Raw genomic sequence first — 18683 nt, 5'->3', positions numbered from 1 at the left:
AGATTATCGTGGATATATGCTGAGACGAAACAGAGGAGGTCAGCGTTCCAAACGATTATACCTCAAACGAAGAAAGAGATGAACATGCCTATGTGTCCCGGTAATCTTATGCGATCGACGGAAAAGGGCAGGAAACGTTAGTGGCATCCTCAAGCCGAGCCGATGCTCTGGTGTTTCATGAAGATGTTGCTCGGGTCGTAGACCTATCCACGCAGGAAATGCGTCAAGACAATTTCTCAAAGTACGACATGGAACAAGACATACCTTCTGCAACTCGACCAATCGATCATAGTTCCCCTTATAATACAGATCCTGCCAATTCTCCAACGTCGGGTCGATATAGTTGGTGTAAGCCCCAAAATCAGCCCCCGGCATCGATCCCTCAATGGTATCGACTACACCCTTCAAGAAGTTATACCCATCGTCGTAAGGGTACGGAGGCTGCGCGTTTGCCGAGGACGCGTACAACTGCATCACAAAAAGGGAGTCCCGGAATGGGAAGGCCGTGGCGTCAGAAGAAACGTTCATGATGGCGCTGTTGGCACCGCCGTAGAGTTCGACTTGGAGGAACCAGGAGAGGGAAGAGGTGGATGCGGAGAGGAGGTAGTTCGCCCAGGCGGTGTAGGTTTCTGCGGTGAGAGGGGCGGACATAGGCGTTACGAGAGATTTGGCGAGGAAGGTGTCGTGCTATATTCGAATTTACCAGTCAGCTTAAAATAAATGAGGCGATAAAGCTCGAACACTTTTCGGAGACGTGAGAAGTCAAGAAAGGGTAACATACCGTGTCGGGTGCTGCAGCAGTCGAGATGGTATCAGCGCCACCCAACCACTCCAACGCCTCGATCCATCCATATTCCTTCACATCACTCGAATCCGGCGTTCCCATACTATCCAACAACGACCCAATAACACCGTTAAAGCTATCTTGCGAGCCCTCATACAAACCAACGATGCTGACAGTCCCAGAGCCGATGGTTGCCTCCAGACCGATTTCGGCAGGGGCGGAAGTAGTGGCCCAGTTGGTGTAGGCGGTAAGGACGCGAGAGAAACTGTCTGCGTCGGGGGTCTTGTATGAGTATGTGAAACCGACGGAGGTGAGCGGGGCTGCATGGGTTTGGAACGTCCATTGGGTGACGATACCGAAGGAGGGTGCGGCTCCGCGAACAGCCTACATCAACGCGTAGGTACCAAATAACCCAGGTCAGAATTTGCCCAATTGAGAAGATAAAAGATTCTACCCAGAAGAGATCCGCGTTCTCGTTCGCACTCGCATTCACGATCGTTCCATTCGCAAGAACAATCTCCGCTTCAACAACCTGATCCATCGCCAACCCATACTTCCTCGACGTAAACCCATACCCACCAAAGCTCGTATGCCCACCAACACCAACATACGGACACGTCCCATGCGCCAACGCCCTCTCCCCATTATTAAACAACCCCTGCGCCACATCGCCCAATCTCAGCCCAGTCTGCACGTACGCAAGCCCGGAAGAAGAGTCGACGGAGAGAGAGGTGAGGTTGGAGAGGCTGATGACGAGAGTGCCGTTGGTGGAGCCGTAGCCGGAGGCGGAGTAGGAGTGGCCGCCTGCGAGGGGGGAGACGGAGAGGCCGGATTGGGAGGCGCAGAGGAGGGCGGAGGAGATTTTGGAAGGGGAGCTGGGGTAGACTATGGCGGAGGGGACGTATTGGTCTTCGAGGCGGAGGTTGTAACTGTATCGCACGAACGTCAAATTGGCTAATGGCACGCGAAATTAGGAAAGTCACGTACGGAGTGACTGCTGTGTCCCAGGCTGAAGACGAGGAAGTGAGGACATTGACATCATCCGCGGCGAGGCACGAAGCAAAGTCAGCACGAACAGGCAGTCGGGCTGCACTGGTCAAGGTAGTTGCTGACAAGAGAGCGACGGAAGAGAGGGCACGCCCACGGAGAGACCACATCCTGGAGGGTGAGGAGAAAAACGAACGAAACGAGGGAAGATGGGGGAGTAAACTAGAGGGCAACACAGGTTATATAGTAGCCACTATTGAGAACTTAGGTCGTACGTATTGTATCGCGATCATGCGATGAATTCATGGAAGCCTGACGCCGATCCGGTTGCAGCTCGACGCGATTTAGGTCATGGCGCCGAAACCTGAAACGCACTTGGCGATGTCAACCCTACCACTCCTCTTCGAGGTCATGAAAGCACGGGAGACAGTGTTTATGAGGTTTCCGTGGTTACAGCACAATAACATCGAGCATCCTGAGCAGAGCTCAGTAACAACATCACCTCTGTGCGCACCATCCACTCGAATAGACGATACTGTCAAGGAAAAAATGATCGAGCAGCGCTATAACTGTGCCACTATGTACACTAAGATGAGTGGCTCGCTATGACAGCACAGCACCGCTTCAGTCGACGGAAGAAAACGCACCATGTCACGGCCTACGCGTCTGATGCGCACATACAAGAGAACGGGCATAACAGGCCACCGGCTGCACTGCTCTCCTTGTCGTGATTGACGCCAGATCTCGCGAGTGAGGACGAGGGAGACATAGGAGGACGGGACAGGAGGCGGTGAAGCTGGTGCGCTTTTCTCCTGACGCGCAAGTCAAGGTCGGCATACTGGCGACAATGTCTATGTGCGCATCCGTAGAGGTATTGCATTACATTCCCGACGTTGAACCGTGTTGTACGGAGAGGTATAAGGGTGATAACGGTTAGAATTGGGGTAGAGTAAGCCCGACGTATGCCCGGGGGCCGAACACAGTACTCTTCGAGGGCGTTGATTCTGGACAGCTATAAGTGATTTAGTGGTCAGTATATTCCGAGACGAGTGAGATTGAGTAGCGGTACACGGTGACGGCGCCTTTGGAATTCCGTGCAATTGTTCCGCCTTCTCCAGGACACCCAAGAAAATCCGATCTCAGCTGAGTAGCTAGTCAATATGGATGTGGAGACGATGAGTTCCCACTCTGAGTAAATGATCCATAACCAAAGACAGCATGCAGCTATACGGAAGCCAGACGAAAAGCTCTTCACAAAGTTAGTCAAGATAGTTGCGTACCCCGCTACGCGAGAGACACATGTCCACTTTTCCCGACATCAAAGAAAACCGAACTGAAGGATGTACTCACCATAATGCTCAACTGACTGTCCAATGCTCTCGTATAATCCACTCATATTCACCGAGTGCTTGATTGGTACCCGCTTCTCCAGGTGCACTGTCCAGTAGATCCAGCCCGATGCGACGTCCCTCAGGCTGCGAGAACACAACCTCCCATTTCCCGTCGACCAGCCTCGCCCTCCACGTCCAGAACTCTTCCACGTTGGCGCCATTCTCCCGTCCCACACCCAACGCATCCTGCCCAATCATCGCCACCATCGCCCCGGTCCCTCTCTCCGCCCCCTTCTTCTCCCTCTCCCATATAGTCACCCGACTCCCTTTCTCGACCTCTAAACTCTTCCATACCTCTTCGTACGCCGTTACAGCTCCCGTCTGCGGATGCGGCATCTCTCCCTTCTCGAGGCTTAAAGTGGGATCGTTCGGATGTTGGGGGTGCGGTGTAAACATGTAGCCTTCATCGGTGCCCGGCTCAAGCGAATTAGAGTCGATCCAGTGCTCCCAGCGACAGAACCTTCCGGACGTCGATTGAGAGCTCGAGCGTTTGCCGGCGAAGGCCCAGTCGATTTGGTTGGATGGTAAGACGGTTGGGTTGACGCGAAGGATACGTTGGTCAACGAAATAGGTTCGGCCAGTGAGAACGAGGGTATCGGTGTCTTCACCAGAGACGAAGAGGGGCGCCCAAGCTATAGAAACGCGCTTGGATATGGACATGTCTAAACTATAGGACAAGAACGAAGCGTGAAGCGGGTGGAGAAAGACAGAGAAGCAGCGACGGTCATAGTCGTTGCCACAGGAGTCGACGCCACTAGTCACAGATTCTCTGTGTCGTGGTCACATTATGTCACCAGGCTTCAAAATTGTGACTTGTTGGGCTATCTGGTCACGCATCCCCCTCTGAGCTCTCTTTCTTCTCGACGACTACCTTCCTTACGCTCGCTGTGCTCTTGATCTACGGTCCAACTATCTGATTGTAGGACAAATGGACCCATTGTTCCTAAAGACTCTGAAGGCTATCCATGCAAATCAAATCTTGGAGATGTGCTGGCGCCTGCTCCAAGTAATGACCTCGAGTTGTACCATGTTGCATTGATTTTTACGGATAGTTCGTCATCCTTTTGAGCTATGCCCACTCTAGGCATGCGTTCAAAGTTATCCTGGTGAGTCGTTATCGTCTTTTTCTATTCTTTCCTCGCGTATCTCTGGTAGACAACCTTGTGGTGTCAAGATATTGATTGAATATATCATGTCCACAATGGTGCTGGCCCCGAACTTGCGGAAACATCTCGACTATCTACAAAAGACCTTATGCCCTTACCTCTGCGATAACCGCTGCGCGATGCTGTTCCTGCAAAGCGATTGCAACTTCCGCCACGGGAATAGGAAAATGCCCGCAATGTTCCTCTAAGGGAATGTAGCCATACGACTACGCTTTCATGCGTATGTGCCAGATAGGGATATAATTTACTTTCCCTTGATCTCACGTATAAAGTCAGGATCAAGGTGCCTCATCTGTTGTTCGTCGTCAGTGAGGGATGCACAAATGTCTTGTTTGCACAACAGACCGGGGCGGAACGGGCCATAGCCGTCACGAACAACCTGTCTTTAATCTGGTCTTTCCATCGTGTCAAGCAGTGTATCCAGCTTTAGCGTTGAACGTTGAATCAACGGTGTAGAATCGGAGTGGTCTTCGATATCCATAGCGCGAATGACAAGCGGACTCATCGATTAGCTCTCGTTCACAAACTAGCGCCACAGCGAAGCGAAGTGGTGTGCACAGGGGTGTTTCCTACGCATACACGCTCATACTCCTGCCCGAACGCCACCAAATGATGGACAGCCTTTCCCCATCTTTCGAGATACTGAGGAGAGACGGTAGATCCTCTGTCGCTCGGTGATACCGAGTCACTCGTGGATCGTCCGTCAGGGACATCTCCGCCGGTCAGCACGGTACGATGCCGACAACGGGAGACGCTTGGGATACTGCGGTCTCGTCTCAGAAACCCTGTGCATTTGCATCATCATTTGAATGTCTTTGTAGGTGTCCAAGTCCCAAAGGACTGCTGCTTTGAGCGTCAGTTTCAGTATACCGGATCACCCTTGAGGCTCGATGTCCATCATCTGTAAGTTTAGCCCTTGCATCGTTATATCCATCGCTCATGCTTTCCAGTGCACCATTTTATGCCAAGCCATACCGTGCATAGATTCCACCATTCAAAGGAAGCGCCCGGGAAGGTACCAACAATGTTGTATTTACCGCGACCTTTGTAGGTGGCCAGGTGATAGGACCATTGCAGATAGCAGCTCAACTCCCGTCGGATATTGTGCGTGCTACAGAGTACGTGTCTTGCGTAGGGCTACTATTCGCCTCAGTTGCAGTGTTTTTTGTAGTGATCTGGCGTTATTAAAGCTAACACGACGTACGTGCTACAATTCATAGTGACTCAAACGAAATGTACTGACCGTCAAAATGGACAGATCTCCCTTTGTCTCGCAGTGCGTATTATAGCGCGTTTACCTGCGCTGCAGAGCATCGGAGCTTGAAGCTACAGCGCCAGCCACCTTGCCTATGGGGAATCAAGCCCGAAAGTACGCTTTTATTCGGACCCTTTGGTACCAAGTGCGATGATGAGCCTTGCTATGCTCGTACTACCCCCGTTGGTTCGGTCGCATCAATGCGCGCAGGCACCGCATCATACCCAGAGGCCTAAAACAATTCAGGACTAGGCGCTTTATAGGATGAGCGACGGTATATAATGCTCTCTTAAAGTCACTACCTCTTCATTGTCTCTTCGGCGGCTACTTACTGTCATGTCGACGACTCTAGGACGTTACCGCCTCTCAATCCTTAGCTTATCGTTCGGTATTGCTTCCTCCCTCGCTGCACGTCTTCCTGTGCGCGATGGTTTTTCCTCTTGCTTGACTGGAGATGGCCTCGATGTTCTCACTGCGTCGTCGCCTGATTGGGACACCGCGATCACTCCGTAAGCCACTTCTTTTCTTCTTCGAGTCTTCGCTGCAAGGTATCATCTGACCATGCCTAAATAATCCTATCCAGCTTCAACCTTCGTCTCGAAGGCGACTTCATCCCTTCCGCCATGGTATACCCAACCTCCGCCGCAGAAGTCTCCGCTGCCGTCACATGCGCTTCACAATACGGCCTGAAAGTCTCCCCAATCTCCGGCGGACACTCCTACTCCGCCTCAGGTTTCGGCGAAGCCAACGGTACCCTCGTGATCAGCACGGCCAACCTCACCAGCGTCTCCGTCGACAACACCACTGGGCTCGCGTATGTCCAGCCAGGTATCCGACTGGGCCAGATGGCGCTGGATATCTATAATCAGGCGGGACGTGCGCTCGCGCATGGGACTTGTCCGCAGGTTGGGGCAGGTGGACATACGAGTTTTGGAGGGTACGGGTTTGGGTCGAGGAAGTGGGGGTTGATGCTCGATCAGGTTGTCCAGGCTGAGGCGGTGTTGGCGAACGGGACGATCGTGAACGCCAGTGCCACTGAGAATTCTGATCTTTTCTGGGTAGGTTTTCAATGGTGCCGCTTCATCATTTCGTTCTATTGGTGGAATTGCAGCGGCTGATCATCATTCCGTGTTCATTTCTCGACTACAGGCTCTGAGGGGTGCTGCGCCGTCGTTTGCGATCGTCACACAGTGGACATACCAGACTCATGAGGCGCCGGCAAACGTCGTCGGGTTCACCTACGAGTACGATACGACCAGCGCGGATGAGTTCTCCGACGTCTTGACTGCCTACACCAGCTGGGCTGTCAGCTCTGCGCCGGAAGAGATTGGTCTAGAGGCAAACATCCGCAACTTGACCATCTCCGTCACCGGTATGTATGAAGGATCCGAGTCTGATTACAACACCGTCGTCGCGCCGCTGTTGGCCGCCATGGGTACTCCCACGAATACGACCGTGAACAGCTACGGGTGGATCGAAGCTTTGGATTGGGTCGGCGGGGTTGACTCTATCGCAACGGATGGAGTTCCTGACACAGTTCGTACCGTTCTTCATTAGAAATCCAGCGCTCACATCACTAATGACCCTTCTCTCCTGTGACACAGCATGATACGTTCTTCGTCAAGTCCATGATCACGCCACTCTCTTCGCCACTCACCGCCGACACTTACACCACATGGGGCCAATACCTCCTCGACACCCAGAACCTCTCCTCCTCTCTCGCTTGGTTCATGCAAGTCGAACTCTATGGAGGCGCCAACTCAGCGATCAATTCTCCCGCCACCGACGCCACCCCTTTCCCCTTCCGCGACTCCCTCTTCACGATCCAACTCTACGCCTCTTCGGCCAACTCGGAGCCGCCTTACCCCTATGCCGATGGGTATTCGTTCTTGGAGGGCGTCGTAGACTTGATTGAGAACTCGTTGCCGGGGGCTGACTTTGGTGCTTACGCGAACTATATCGATCCGACGTTGGAGGATTGGCAGGATAAGTATTATAAGGGGAACTATGATAGGTTGTTGGCTTTGCAAGCGGTAAGCCTCCGTTACGCGCCTTTATGACCTTTAGACGTGTATGCTGACCTCGGTTCATAGGAATACGATCCTCAGGACACGTATTTGAAGCATCAGAACGTAGGGTCTGAGTGAAGCGGTTTAACGGACTTTCGAGGGACGCTTTATCCTACCGCTCATTTCATTGGGTTTCATGGCGATATCTATCTCTCCCTTCATACTATATGGACGCAAACCAAAGGACACAGTAATACTCTACGGGACACTGTTGCAGTACAATACAATTATCACATTTTCCGAGATCTCTGTCCGTTGAACTCGGTCTGATTTGTGGCCAAGGCGCAAACGAATTCCCACATACTCAAGCTTAGAGAGTTCTAGGTCAGTGGCAATGATACGCTGACAATAGAAGCGCTTGTTCGTGCACTCAGAGAAAACTATCCCTGCTCAACGTCCTGCAATCAGCTACGATTTATAGGTAAATAAGCCATCCGCACGTCGAAGTCTTGATCTTTACGCTCCTTCCACCGCCATTAGAGAGGTTGAAATCGGAACTCGGCACAAAACCGAAACTCGTGTTTTTGAGTGCTGCTTACAACAGATGTTGCGTTTTTTTTGTACACTTCAGATGCGTAGCTATCAAGCTATATTCCTATATTTTCTCACATTTGTTTGAGGACATGTTGAAGAGGAAACCCGAGTTTCGGTTTTGAAACGAGTTCCGGGAATTGCCGATTTCACCTCCCTATTCGGCATGCCACAATTCTGCGCCACCCGGCAGTTTCCGGTCTCAATAAGCCTGCTTCTTTTCCTCTTGTTTTTCCTTCCTTGTCGTCAATTTTAGTCCCGTTTCGCGTGGCCGGAAAATTGGGAGATACAACTCAAGCTCTCTGAAACTAGCGACATGGCTACTGTCCGTCTACTACAACATCTTACAGGGGAGAAATCTCCGATTTTGGAACAGGCGCGTCCTTCCTCTCCGAGCTGATACTGCAACTTGTTCGCAGAGGACCAACTCGAACAAGCCGTGCATGTTGCACTTCGCGCATTCCAAACTGGTAGCTCTGGAACCATACTGGCACATCCGTCGCACTAACCTGTCACCTGGGCTCGACCTTAGACGACAGTAGCACACAATTCCTGGTTGGCCGAGATACCCATCTCCTGGACCCCCTCTTCCGCTCTTCGATACGCGCAGCCGCCTCCTTCGGCGAATTGTATGTCGTTGAACTTGGATCAGGCGAGATTGTTGCCGTAAGTGTGTGGTTTAGGCCCGGTTCGCAGCTGTTTGAGAGGTTTGTCATACGAAGCTGTGTCGATCTTGAGTGCTCAGGCTACTGATATATTTCCTTGCGTTTGTGTTTAGTGAAGCGCAACGCTCTCTGGGCTTCTATGAGTATTCTAATCATTTATCTCCCGAGTTTATCTCGTGGAGAGACAACGTCGTAGGTTATCTTTTTCCCAGTCGATCGCGCCTTTTTCAACCTTTGACTGATCCGCCCATTCAGTACAATCCCCAAGCCTCAAAGTTAAGAGGAAACAATCTAAATGACGAGGTTTGCCCATGGAAGATATTATGCCCATGTATTCAGCGAGAATATTGTGACAAGCTAACTATTTCATTTCGTAGAAAGTATGCGATTCGTGGTTCTGCTATATCCTCGCCACACATCCACTATATCAAGGTCAGGGTGCAGCGACTGCTATCGTACAGGCCGCCTACCAAAAGGTCCGAGCTAGCTCGCACCATTCTTTTCGTCAATATCAGGCTTTATTATGTGCAGGACAGCATGGACTGATAGTTGTCATGGGCCTCCTTCATACGCAAACCCTTGGCCTTATGTTGCATGTCAGAGCGCAACGTACGTGCAATGAATCCTTTCTTCACTTCTTGATTCTCAAGAGCTCTCGTCACGGCTATTATAGGTCGTCTTTTATCGAAAGTTAGGATTTCAGGAGCTGGCTCGGATGGAACTTACGAACTACGACACGACAGTTCGAGTTTTGTATGTTTGTATGGCTCTGCAAGTTGATACGAGCACATGAGTCAGTATGCGAAGCCCTCTTCCCGCTGCACGGTAGGAACTCCCTTTTCTTTCCCGGGTTGTATTTCTTTCGGCGGATGTACAGCCTCCGTACACGTCTTGACACGTTGAACGCCCTATCTTCAACACCAAGGTCTGCCTGTGGGAGACTACCGCGGGTCGGCATTGGAGGAATTCCCTCTTTCCAAGAAAGAGCGCGCCAGGGACATGCATTAAGAGGGTGGCGCGAATAGCGTAGGAGACAAGTCATAATAAAAGGTATTCGTGTAGATGTTCCATCAAATGCGTTTCCGGAAATCGAACCCAAGGCCACCGTTGTCTCGCCTCTCTAAACACACGCGCAGGTCACCACTCCCACTCGTCCCTCGTCCCGAGTCGCTCGCACTCTCCATCAATCCGGTATAACCATCCGCATATCCACCCAATTCCCTCCGCCTCAACTCTCCACGTACAGCTCCTGGCCTCGAAGACAACTCGTGCACGAGCAGCGATGTGTCCGACACTCTGACCTGCGCTGACCTCAGATCCTGCGCATTGAAACTCCCCGGACTCGCACCCAACCTATTCCACCCCCATCTCTTGCTCTTCGGCAATGCCAAGCACGAAATACCCAGTACGACGATGCCGAACGCGTAGGCGAAGTGTAGCGCAGCGAAGGCATGTGTCGTCCCCAAAGGTATCTGTAATGCCAGTTCCGCACTCCTACTCTCCGCGTCCACTTTATCCATCGTGATTGCCCCTGCCGACCATCCGAGATATCTATTGCTAAAAGCTTGCGCCCATGCAGCCGGAAATTCGGATGTCGAATTGCCATAAGTGTTCCCTGCGGATGAAAGATCTAGCTGGATCTGGTCGTCGAGGAAGCGGGAGCCCCACTGGTAGTAGTTTGTATCGCCGGTACCGAGGTAGAGTCCGGCAGATGAGACCGCGATGGCGGCAGAGGCATTCGATTTGGAGAAGGTAGAGTTGTCGAGGGTGAGCGTGCCATTGAAGAGGGTATATTCGGCGTCGTAAACTGTGGTGTTGCAGAGCGAAATAGAGCAGAGAATGTAGGGTTTGTTGCCGATGCCCGCTCCATCTGTTCGACAAAAAATCGTAACTATATTAGTTCATGAGGAAATTGAGGTGTGGTTTGCAAAAATTGGAGCGTACAGGTCCACCAGTTAATGAACGGCGTCTTGAAGCTGCTACTCGTGTCGTTATAGGGTATGGAAGAGTAATCCGCGAAACATCCAAAACTTCCCGTCGTAAAGGGGTTCAAGTTCGCACCGTTTGTCAGAGAATTAGTGGGTTCCGTCAGATTGCCTTTCAACGTCAAGAACGTTTGCAGCCTCATTTGCCAAGCCGAGGTGTTAAACCCCACTCTCCACACAAACGAGTTCCAGTTGCTGATGACAGGCTCTGGATCACCGACTGCATAAGTCGGGTAGCAGTATTGTATAACCTGATTCTCGACGTAGCAGGCAGGGTGAAAAACCTGACACTCCGTAGAGGCAGCGAAAGTATGCGATGTGTAGTTGAGATCGGTATGGCTGGCGACGTCTGCGGGTCCAATGAAGGCGATACTTTGGTTGCGAGAGGGGTCGGAAGAGCCATGCTCGTAGACTTTGAAAATCGTGGACTGGTTTAGTCCGCCAAGGCTGGCTGTATTTGTTCGGTTGATCACAGCGCAGTTGTCCGTCGTCGTGGTCAGGCAATCGGGCGCAATGGAAACCCGTCCAGGATAAGAAACTCTGGAATGGTTCGGAACGTAGAGGATAGTGGAGATGATTTGTTCGTGGAGAACGATGTCTATGAGTCGTATGGCCCAGGTGACGGAGAGAACAACGATGGCGCCAACGGCCGCGATTTTGAGTACGGGGGATGTGGGTCGAGGAGTAGTCCGTGGTGAGAGCAAGAGGCGGATGTGGCGTATGGCATAGCTCAGGAGTGGAAGTATGGAAGTGGGTGAGACGTTGGTGACGAGGTTGAGCGTGTGATAATATTGCTGAGGTGTTGGAAGGTTACTTGGGTGCGCGAATGAGGCGATAAGCCACGAGACAGCGAGATGGTACGCGACCAGACACATAACGAACGGCGAAACGACGCCTCTGAAAGACGTAAAATTTGTGTCCAGCTTCGGAGTATACTTGATACCAATGAGAAGACCTACATTACGGAGCTGGCGATGGAAGACACCAATAGAGGCGAGAAGTGCGCTGTAATAAACGAGTCGACACCGCCGATGATAGCGCCTTCAGAGATGGGGCGAACGAAAGTCCCATTAGAGTGATATACACCATCGGGGGCCTTGAACCCGATGGATATATAAAACATTGCCCCCATGAAAGCTGGTATTATAGCGCATGACGTTAGAAGAATAACGGAGAGGGTAATGCCTGGACCCTGCTGGCTGGAATCGTTGGTTGCAGCAGGCTCCTCGAGCTCAGAGAGATTTGTTGCAGTCTAAGGTGCTATGAGTTCGCGCGCGCGTTTCTTTTTCCTAAGAAATAAAGCTGCCTACCCTGTAATTGTACTTGGGTATATCGTCGTAGTTCTGAGTGGTCGGTGAGCCTTCGCTGTTTAACCGATTCGGGACCTGCGGTAAAAGGTATTTCATGAAGATCAAGCTCAAACGAACGTCATTGAAGTTGCGAAACCCGCACCAAAGGTTTGAGCGAATGATCATACGTCTGTAAATCGATCTCCTCTACCTCTTGTATCTGGCTATGCTTGGCCATCCCCTAACGCGTCCAGGAGCCTCGCGAAGACGTGCTGGAAGTAACTGAAGACGAAGAGAGGGTACTCAGCGGGATTCGCGAAGCTTTTGTGGAGACCCTTTGTCATTGACAAAACGACACAAAACGGCTGACCCGTCGTCATGCCGCATTGCGTTGTCCCCCAACGTGGGATCTCGCAGGATCTCGCCTGATGTTGTAAATTTGATATACGTAACGGGACCGCTTGACTTCGTTCAGCAAACGGGAGAAGTCAGAATGAACTTGCTCTCCGATCTCCGGCGGTCGGAATTGAAACGTTGCGATGGCTTGGCAGTGATCTGTGGCTCTAGGGCTCGAGGATTGTTGGGTACATAAGAAATGGGCGTGGCGAATACAATCCGAGTCGCGATCGTACAGTACGGTTGTACAAGCCTCAAATCTGATGGTAGCAACGCCACTGATGCATAACAAAGTTTGATGCGCTCATGCATTGTAAACGCCACAGGGACGATTGGCATGTCTTTTGATCACACGACGGCGCGAAATACTGACCGCTATAGGGTACCCAGCGGGTACGCTTTCGGTATATTCTCCCCGTCCGGTGCAATGACCGGAACACCCCCATAACTCTTCACTGCCACGCTTTGCCTCGCAAACTCCGGCACCCTCCTCACACCTCCACCCCTGCTCGCGCTCACAACACCTTTTGCGATTCCTAACAACTTTCCCTCCGTCCACGGTCTGCCCAGAATCTCCATCCCAATAGGCACACCCAACGGAGCTTCGTTACTCGGATCTGAGAATCCAGCGGGCACAGTAACGACAGGTGATCCTGTCAGTGCGCCGAGGATACCGTTTCGTCCTGACTGGGATGGAGATCCGATTCGGACAACGAGGTTTTTTTGTTCGGGATAGATGATAGCGTCGAGATCGTTCGACGCGAAGGTGGATTGGAGTGTTGTGACGAGGTCTTGAATGGCGAGTTTGATGGTTGCATAGGTCGTGTTAGTGGATGGGGAGGTCGAAGAGACTAGGGTATTATTGACGTAGGTGTATTGCGCTGGAATGACGAGGAATTTCTTGCTGGCGTAGAGCTCGTTGAGCGTAGATGGGTGTATACCACCAAGCGAAGGTCGTTGGAGGTAGGCGTCCATTTCTTGTCGATATTCGAACTGTTGAACGTCAAGGAGGGCAATGGAAGTAGCGTTATAGACCGTCTCGTTGATGCGTAAGACCGTGGCCCCGGCTGCTGTTAGCTTCTGTGCCATCCTGTCCATGACTTCATTCACCGGCGTCGTCTCATCGCTTTCCGTTCTGTTGAAGAAGCCCTCCAATAATCCTAATCTTGCGCCGTTCAGTTTTGTCCCATCTCCCGACAAGAACTGTGAGTAATCCAACCCGACATTCGCTGAAGGTACGAGTGCGGTTGTGTTGTCGTCCGGATCGTAACCTACGCTTGACATGACTGTGAGTGCCACCGCCACATCTTCCAAGCTTCGTGCTATCGGTCCAATCGCGTCTTGAGTGAAGGATATGGGCACGATCCCGGAGCGGGAAATAAGGCCACGAGTCGGACGGACACTGAAGAGGTTGTTCGCCGATACAGGGGACCGCAGCGAATTCACTAGACAAAGTGATCAGTTGGGTGGTGAGGCTTTCGAATGTATCGACATGCCTGTATCGGTACCGGTACCGAAAACTGCAAACGACATAGCGATAGCGGCGCCAGTACCACCCGAACTACCACCAGGGGTACGTGTATGATCATACGGGTTGATAGTCTGGGAGGCATGTAAGCACATACTTTCCTTGCCCTTCTCGACGAATTCGTTCCAATGAAGGCAAACCTACCTGCCCACCAAGTGAAGACACAGACAGACCCTCCAACGCCAACTCGTGTAAATTCGCTTTCCCCAATATCACAGCTCCTTCCTTCTTCAATACTTGCACGACCGGTGCATCAACGTTCGGCACACTCCCTCTCAAATCCTCGCATCCTGCCGTTGTGTTCATCCCCACTGCATCATAATTATCCTTGAGCAGCACTGGGACGCAAAACAGCTGTCCAGTCGCGTTACCAGAAGCGAGCGAGGCATCGAGGGAGTCGACAATGGTGAGAGCGTGGGGGTTGAGGGAGATGATAGCGTTGATGGTTGGATTGTAGGCTTCGATGCGGGAAAGGAAGGAGGAAACAATGGTGCGGCAAGTCGTGAGGTTACTGAACAGGGCGGTATGAACACTTTGGATAGTAGCTTCGCGAGGATCGAAAGCTCTAACATTCGCGGGTCTGAGGAGCGATAAGATAGAGACGATGAGGATGGGTAAGGCGAAAAACTGCAGTGATACGATCGTTTAGAAGTCTTAAAAAACCAACCGCGAAACCACTACTTACCTTCATCATAACTTATGTAGACTGCTTGTTGATGCTCGAAGTCACAGTGAAGATGAAAAGTGGTTCGCCTCCGAAGAAAATGGGGGGAAATCGGGGGTTGACCCGCGAACGTCATAGGGGCCTCTTATCTCGTACGAGATGGGAATCGGGTGTGACTACCAGCTCCCTTTCTGGTACTCACACGGAGGGCTTACGAAGGGTCGAAGCAGTCGGAGACGGAAGGAAGGCCGAGGGACAAGAAGCAACAGATATTTGAGATCAGGAGAGCATCTGACTGCGAGAGGGTGAGTTGATCAGAGGGATAGCGCTAATGTAGATTGTAGGCTAAGCAGAAGTGTAGGCCACAGAGTTGCTAGCGAAGGTACTTATGCCGCATATCTTTGCGAGTTCAAGCCATACCAGTTGAGTCGAGAGGATGAAGATGTATATCGGAAATGAGTGATTGAAACACTTCTCTATCTTTCGATTGTGTAAACAGAAGACAGTTCGAACAGAGAGACAGCGGCTGGAGAAAGGCAGTGTGTCAGGCAAGCTATAGAAAGTCGTTGGATATATGCCCGGTTGAAATCTAGTCTACTCTGCCTTTGGGCGACTACTTGGAGGGAGCGTTGAAGAGTCGGAGCAAACACAGCGTTGTTTGTCCTTGTTAGATTCGGAAGCCTTCGGCATTCGGCACTGCGTCCCGTCAGTCTGGATTTTCAAAAATACTCGACTGAGCCCATGGTCGCTCTAATGGGACCTGGAAATATTGTAACCAACTGCTGGTTCTAACAGACTATTTACATGGGGTTTCCCTGCGGACTAGCACTGCCGCTCAGGACGAGATGACACAAAGTTCTTTCCTACCGAGAGTTTGAACGCTGCTTGACAGCCACATCGGGGGAGGGTCATTTAGAGAAAGCGCAGCTTCGTATTGAAACATGATGTTCAGGTGCTCAGTGTCTCGGACGTACAGTATAAGACGAATGAAGAGTCGTTTAACAGGTGTTGAACAGGTGTTACGGAGCAAATCGCGAAGAGGCGCCCAAACGGCATTCCACGTGGAGGATCGGCATTTTCCGCGCGCGCCGAAGTTTGTGCTCGTTCATCGCGGCGCACAACAAACAGACCGCCCCGCCCTCGACTCGCTGTAGCCCGTCTACTTTGAATCTCAAGTTATCAGCAATGGTGAGCACCCTTTCGTGGTCATTGGAACGTCGTGGAGGCATACAGGAACGCCAGGGTACTGTTGAAGGAATGGATGGATGAGTCGAACTTCGGATGGATGACTCAATGGAGGGCCTGCAGCTTGAGGTTGGGAAGTGATGCTGGAAATCATGACCCTCACAAGGGACTTGGATGCTACTGTCGTCGAAGGCAGCATACTGCTGTGCGATGGGCTAGTTTGTTCAAGAGGTGCTCACCGTGTTATTTTAATTGTACAGGCCAGCGCAGAACTCGCCGCGACTTACGCCGCTCTCATCCTTGCCGATGATGGCATTGAAATCACTGTGCGTAAATCCCTTGCACTGCACACTGTACCGAAAGCTTATTCGTACACATCTAAAACGCGCTCCGTATCCACAGTCCGACAAGATCGTCGCCCTTACCTCGGCTGCTAACGTCGAGCTCGAGCCCATCTGGGCTTCCCTCCTCGCCAAGGCTCTCGAGGGCAAGAACGTGAAGGACCTCCTTTCGAACGTTGGCTCCGGTGGAGGTGCACCCGCCGCTGCCGGTGCACCAGCTGCTGCTGGTGGTGCCGCCGCTGCTGAGGAGAAGGTCGAGGAGAAGAAGGAGGAGGAGAAGGAGGAGTCAGACGATGACATGGTGCGTTCTTCCCTTCTTTCACTCTCGGTCGCTCGGTTTCCTGATGGAGTTTGTGTAGGGCTTCGGTCTCTTCGACTAAGCGTTGTGTTCTCATTTGTCCTTGCTGCTCTTTATCCGCCTTTTATTCTCTCTGGTTCCACCTGCATGCGTTTGTATCTCTGCCATCTCCCATGCCCATGATATGTACCTGCACGCCATTTCCATCAAAATGAAAATATGACGCACATGCTGCGTGGATAAAAACATTCTATCGCCCATGTTCATGGTGGCACCCCCGCGGCCCCACGGTAAAGAGGTTGGAGAGCAGGAATGTTATCGAGCTACTGGGCATCCACTTAGCGCGTGTCTCGACCCCGATGTAGCCCGGTTCTGTTTCGTGATCGTTCACCGTGAAACATCGACGCGTGCGGTCTTCATAGTGCCCATGTTCCGTGGGTCATTCACAACATAACATCTTCAACCGTGTTTGGAATATTGCCACAGGCACGGCAGTAGGGAAGCCTTTGATAGGCCATAAGGATCCGGTCTCGTCGCTCGCATTTTCATCAGACGGGAATCGTCTTGCGTCTGGTTCCTATGAGCGCACTATACGTCTATGAGATCTTCCATTTGCCACCACTAATTCATTCTCTCGCCGCATACTCGTCGGTCATCAAAACGCTATTCGGTGTCTTTCATTCTCTCCCAAAGGCCAAACCATCGCATCCGGCTCATACGACCACACTATCAGGATATGGTACGTGAAGAGGGGAGTCCGACCCAGGGAATATATTTTCATGGGCCACGTTGGATGGATCACCTCCGTGGCGTTCTCGTCGGACGGGAGTCATCAGGCCTCAACCTCGACGGATAACCCCGTTCGCGTTTGGGACACGGACGAACGATGTGAAGTCATCCAACCCTTCCTCATTCATAGTTGCACGGTCTACGCCGTCCAATTCTGTCCGAAAGACAAAAGCGTTGTTTCACTTAATACATTTGGTGAAGTGCTATTTTCCAGCGCGATTGCTTGGGAGGTGGGGCATGGTTGGATCAATGATCGCTCACAGACCATGAGCGAGGTGCTCTCTCCAGACACAGAAGTTGTCTCGCCAACGGTGCTTCTTGGTGGGAAGGCCATTTTCGGTTATACTGGCACTGAACTATCCGTCGTTTTCTTCGGACGGTAAATACATCGTCTTCTCTTCAGATGATGTCCACATTCGCATCTGGGACGCGAATCGTGGTGGCGGGGCGTTTCCTCCATTTGCAAAAGACGAGCTGGGTCCGGGCGCTGTCCATACATCACCTGAAGGTCTTCACCTATCATGCGACCATGAAGGGACCTTTCAAATCTATGACTTACAGAAAGGCCCATCGCTCTCGACGTACATTTACCTCGGCCAGTCTGTCGCACCAGCCGGTACTGGTGCATTTTCCGCACAAATCGCCAATCGGGCCAGTACGATCCTCATCTTTACAGCACAAGAGAAGATAGTCGGAAAACCTTTGATTGGATGTAGGGACTTAATCGAATGTGTAGTGATTTCTCCAGATGAGAAATATGTCGTTTCTGGATCGTGGGATCAGACGGTTCGTCTCTGGGCGTAGAGAAGGGCGTGGTAGCCAAGTCTGTTATGAGGCACGACGGTTGTGTCATGACAGTGGGTTTCTCATCGGATGGAAGGTATATTGCGTCAGGATCGATGGACCGTACCATTCGCGTATGGAACGTTGACGAATTAATCGCGACAAATCTGCATGATACATCGTCGAACCGCGAAGAGAGTGCTCTCGGATCTCCTGAGGTATGTGTACAGAGTGAATGGTCAGTGGTAGCGTAACTCCCTGACGAAATTTCTTGTCAGGTCCGATAATTGATAATATGGGCGGCGGACGACTGGCGGAAGGCCGAAAGAGAGAGGAGAGAGGAGAGGAGATGGACGATGTGGCGAGGTGCGGCTGGAATCAGAAACACTTAACGTGTACGATGTGAGTCTCTGTTACCTCTCATATTCGCAGCATCCTGCAGCTCTCCGCGTGAAGTCGGGGACAGGCCTCTCTGTTACGGTTCATTTTCTTTAGTCGCTGCTGGTATCTGTTTCTTTTTATGTCCTGTTGTTCCGCTTAACTTTCCCTCTACGTCGGCTGGCGGCAGGAAGGTTCT

The 18683-nt window shown here is 51.7% G+C and overlaps 6 protein-coding genes across 6 annotated transcripts; 3 read left to right on the top strand and 3 right to left on the bottom strand.

The window, feature by feature from the left end:
* Window positions 1-149: 149 nt before the first annotated feature.
* On the bottom strand, window positions 150-1941 carry STEHIDRAFT_56628 (FAD-binding domain-containing protein; the record flags this gene model as incomplete). Its single annotated transcript, XM_007303189.1, has 5 exons — window positions 150-203; window positions 265-687; window positions 782-1168; window positions 1239-1713; window positions 1772-1941. The coding sequence occupies 5 exons, from the start codon at window positions 1939-1941 to the stop codon at window positions 150-152; spliced, it is 1509 nt and encodes a 502-aa protein (XP_007303251.1).
* Window positions 1942-5909: 3968 nt separating this feature from the next.
* On the top strand, window positions 5910-7893 carry STEHIDRAFT_138877 (glucooligosaccharide oxidase). Its single transcript, XM_007303272.1, has 5 exons — window positions 5910-6092; window positions 6167-6641; window positions 6733-7119; window positions 7188-7616; window positions 7677-7893. Exons 1-5 carry the CDS (start codon window positions 5920-5922, stop codon window positions 7728-7730), a joined length of 1518 nt encoding a protein of 505 aa, XP_007303334.1. The 5' UTR covers window positions 5910-5919; the 3' UTR covers window positions 7731-7893.
* Window positions 7894-9918: 2025 nt separating this feature from the next.
* STEHIDRAFT_167895 (uncharacterized protein) lies at window positions 9919-12555 on the bottom strand (the record flags this gene model as incomplete). Its single annotated transcript, XM_007303271.1, has 5 exons — window positions 12286-12555; window positions 12144-12218; window positions 11793-12085; window positions 10793-11730; window positions 9919-10718 (listed from the first exon to the last, which is right to left on the bottom strand). Exons 1-5 carry the CDS (start codon window positions 12358-12360, stop codon window positions 9919-9921), a joined length of 2181 nt encoding a protein of 726 aa, XP_007303333.1. The 5' UTR covers window positions 12361-12555.
* A 338-nt stretch (window positions 12556-12893) lies between these two features.
* On the bottom strand, window positions 12894-14740 carry STEHIDRAFT_156005 (amidase signature enzyme; the record flags this gene model as incomplete). The annotated part of the gene is made up of 4 exons (XM_007303270.1): window positions 12894-13963; window positions 14027-14120; window positions 14191-14673; window positions 14732-14740. 4 exons carry the CDS (start codon window positions 14738-14740, stop codon window positions 12894-12896), a joined length of 1656 nt encoding a protein of 551 aa, XP_007303332.1.
* Window positions 14741-16047: 1307 nt separating this feature from the next.
* Window positions 16048-16802, top strand: STEHIDRAFT_167894 (uncharacterized protein; the record flags this gene model as incomplete). The annotated part of the gene is made up of 4 exons (XM_007303269.1): window positions 16048-16113; window positions 16156-16221; window positions 16298-16537; window positions 16596-16802. 4 exons carry the CDS (start codon window positions 16048-16050, stop codon window positions 16614-16616), a joined length of 393 nt encoding a protein of 130 aa, XP_007303331.1. The 3' UTR covers window positions 16617-16802.
* Window positions 16803-17313: 511 nt separating this feature from the next.
* STEHIDRAFT_156003 (WD40 repeat-like protein) lies at window positions 17314-18127 on the top strand (the record flags this gene model as incomplete). Its single annotated transcript, XM_007303268.1, has 2 exons — window positions 17314-17662; window positions 17727-18127. The coding sequence occupies 2 exons, from the start codon at window positions 17314-17316 to the stop codon at window positions 18125-18127; spliced, it is 750 nt and encodes a 249-aa protein (XP_007303330.1).
* Window positions 18128-18683: the final 556 nt, after the last annotated feature.

The sequence above is a fragment of the Stereum hirsutum genome (assembly GCF_000264905.1).
Source record: "Stereum hirsutum FP-91666 SS1 unplaced genomic scaffold STEHIscaffold_6, whole genome shotgun sequence".
Lineage (NCBI taxonomy): Eukaryota > Fungi > Basidiomycota > Agaricomycetes > Russulales > Stereaceae > Stereum > Stereum hirsutum.
The sequence above is the reverse complement of the archived record's forward strand: the minus strand, read 5'-3'. Positions and strand labels throughout refer to the sequence as shown.

Coding starts and splice junctions, on each gene's coding strand:
- STEHIDRAFT_138877 (XM_007303272.1), top strand. CDS start 5,920: ATGTCGACGACTCTAGGACGTTACCGCCTCTCAATCCTTAGCTTATCG. Junction 6,093..6,166: donor TGGGACACCGCGATCACTCC/GTAAGCCACTTC, acceptor AATCCTATCCAG/CTTCAACCTTCGTCTCGAAG. Junction 7,617..7,676: donor GGTTGTTGGCTTTGCAAGCG/GTAAGCCTCCGT, acceptor CTCGGTTCATAG/GAATACGATCCTCAGGACAC.